The sequence below is a fragment of the Rutidosis leptorrhynchoides genome, chromosome 8 (assembly GCF_046630445.1).
Source record: "Rutidosis leptorrhynchoides isolate AG116_Rl617_1_P2 chromosome 8, CSIRO_AGI_Rlap_v1, whole genome shotgun sequence".
Classification (NCBI taxonomy): domain Eukaryota; kingdom Viridiplantae; phylum Streptophyta; class Magnoliopsida; order Asterales; family Asteraceae; genus Rutidosis; species Rutidosis leptorrhynchoides.
Window position 1 is genome coordinate 248,155,643 of NC_092340.1, and position 2,555 is coordinate 248,158,197.

Sequence of the window (2,555 nt, forward strand, 5' to 3'; positions counted from 1 at the left end):
AAAGAACAATTGCAGGCCAGCCAAAATGAGACTAGGCGACTTGCTGTAGGCATTCCAAATATTGTGAAGAATGCTTTTGCTTCTAAAGCTCTAACTAAACTGTTTGATGAGTTCATTACCATTGCACTTGACGCTTAACGGATAAGGTTTCTGGAAACACTGAAGAAAAATGTGCCCAACTATCCTGGCCCGCTTCCAGATACTATTATTTCTGAATTGAAACCAGATGCTATTGATAAGGTTAAAGTAATATGTGATCAGATACAACATTTAGCATTTCCTGATTTGGAAAATGTGTGCAACAATCCTGCTGCATCAGTGGATGACATTTTAAATTTGAAACTATGATATGTAATATTGTACTATGTTTTGAATATTAATGCTTAATAGATATATATTTTATTACTTTGCATTATTTGCGCCAAAGCTTTATATGCTTGATTATGGTAGCTAGCCATGTATAATTTTTGATGTTTTAAGTCATGACGGTCGTAGACACAATCTATTTCCTGGATGCTCAGCGGAGCTCTACGTCATCCGCCGCCATTTCAACCTTTTGTGTATGATTGAACTTCTACCACCGAGAACAATTTTCTCTTCTGTGGGCAGGGATGACTCACAACTTTATGACATCTGATTAAAAATCTTTGGCCGGATAGAAATTATGAATATTATGTTATAAGAATAACTGTTTGAATTCTTATTACTTTAAAGAAATTTTTACAATTATGATTGCATCTCATATTCATAATAGCTTATCAGACTACTTGAATATGAAATACTACGCATAAAATTTCTTTAAACTCATCGCATTCCATGTTCTCTGCATTTCCTTGCCGGAGGGCGCTGCAAGGGTATATGACCCATTAGGATGTGCTTGTATGATCTTGTATGGTCCTTCCGATCATGGCCCCAACTTCCATGTTTTGCTAGTCTGCTTGCTTCATTATCCCTTAACACCAAATCTCCTTCTTTGAATTGCACATGCCTTACCCTTTTGTTGTAATATTTTGCCATTTGCTGCTTAGCATCCGCTTGACGGATAGCTGCCATAATACATCTCTCTTCCAACAAATTCAGATTGTCATGCAAAATGGATGAATTGTTTTCAACATCAAATGCCAAAACTCTATGTGTTGGTACACGGATTTCAGCTGGTATTACTGCTTCAGTACCATACACCAAGCTGAACGGCATTTCAACCGTGCTCCATTTTGGCATTGTACGGTGAGCCCACAAAACATATGGTACGTCATCTACCCATTTAGTTTGACTTAAATCCAATCTAGCCTTTATGGCAGCTATAATTTCTTTGTTTGTTACTTTAGCTTGGCCGTTTGCTTGTAGGTGAGCAACATAAGTGAATGTTTGTTTAATGCTTAAATCTTCACGCCAACTTTTGAACGGATTGTTTGCAAATTGTTTACCGTTATCACTTATAATTTTGTTTGGCAGACCATACCTACACACAATATCATTCCATACAAAATTCTTTATGTTTTCACTCGTTATCAGTGCTAACACCTTTGCCTCAACCCACTTAGTGAAAAAGTCAATTGCAACCACCAAAAATCTTGCATTGCCAACACTCCTGGGGAATGGTGCAGATGAAACTGAAATTAAATGATATTTTGGAAAACGCTGGACGGTCCCATGCCGTTGACATGCATGATGCATCACATGCTTTAATTGTTTCTGCTGTATCTCTATAAATTATTTGCCAATAATACCCTTGCCTCATGATTCGTGCCACAATAGTTCTGTAACCAGAATGCTGTTCACACAAACATTCATGCATCTCTTTCACAACATCTACAACTTGTTGTGGTGTTAAACATCTCAAATTTGGACCATTGAAGGATTTTCTGCAGAGCACGTCATTCTCCAATACGTAGAGTGGAGCACTTAACTTTATCCATCTTGCTTCCATGACATCGTCTGGCAGTGTTCTGTCCTGCAAATACTTGATATAAGGAGTCATCCAGCATGGTCCTCCGTCTTCAACAATTGCTATTACCACCTTTTCATCAATTGATTTATCCTTCAAAACCTCCACCAGAACATTTTTATGCAAATGATCAAATGCTAACGTTGCTAATTTTCTCAACACATCTACTTTTTTGTTCTTATTTCTTGATATCTGAATAACCTCCATAGTTTCAAAATTCTTGGAAATCTTTTCAACCAATTGTAAATATCGCTTCATTGATATATCTTTTGTTTTAAATGCCCCATTAACTTACTGTGTGAAAGGTTAGATCATAGTGAGAATTGAAGATGAGATAAGATTGAGTGAGACTCGGTAAGGTATGAACAGACTCAGTATTAGAGAGAGCCGGTAAATTTATGTTCCACAGCTTCTTAAACTAGTTTACAATGCAATGACAATCTAATTAGGACTACTAAGGTTCTTTATATAGCCCTCTTCTAAGGAACCATCATTTAGGCTTGTTTCACATTAACACCATATACATTTCGAGGTCCTAACAATCTCCCCCTTAGTGTTAAATGTGAAAATTATAATGTAGTCCTATTAGAATCATCTAAAGGAACTT

At 36.6% G+C, this 2,555-nt stretch overlaps 1 protein-coding gene across 1 annotated transcript; it reads right to left on the bottom strand.

Moving 5' to 3' along the window:
- Positions 1–804: 804 nt before the first annotated feature.
- Positions 805–2,155, bottom strand: LOC139864089 (uncharacterized). Its single transcript, XM_071852672.1, has 2 exons — positions 1,731–2,155; positions 805–1,591 (listed from the first exon to the last, which is right to left on the bottom strand). Exons 1-2 carry the CDS (start codon positions 2,153–2,155, stop codon positions 805–807), a joined length of 1,212 nt encoding a protein of 403 aa, XP_071708773.1.
- Between the last annotated feature and the right edge of the window lie 400 nt (positions 2,156–2,555).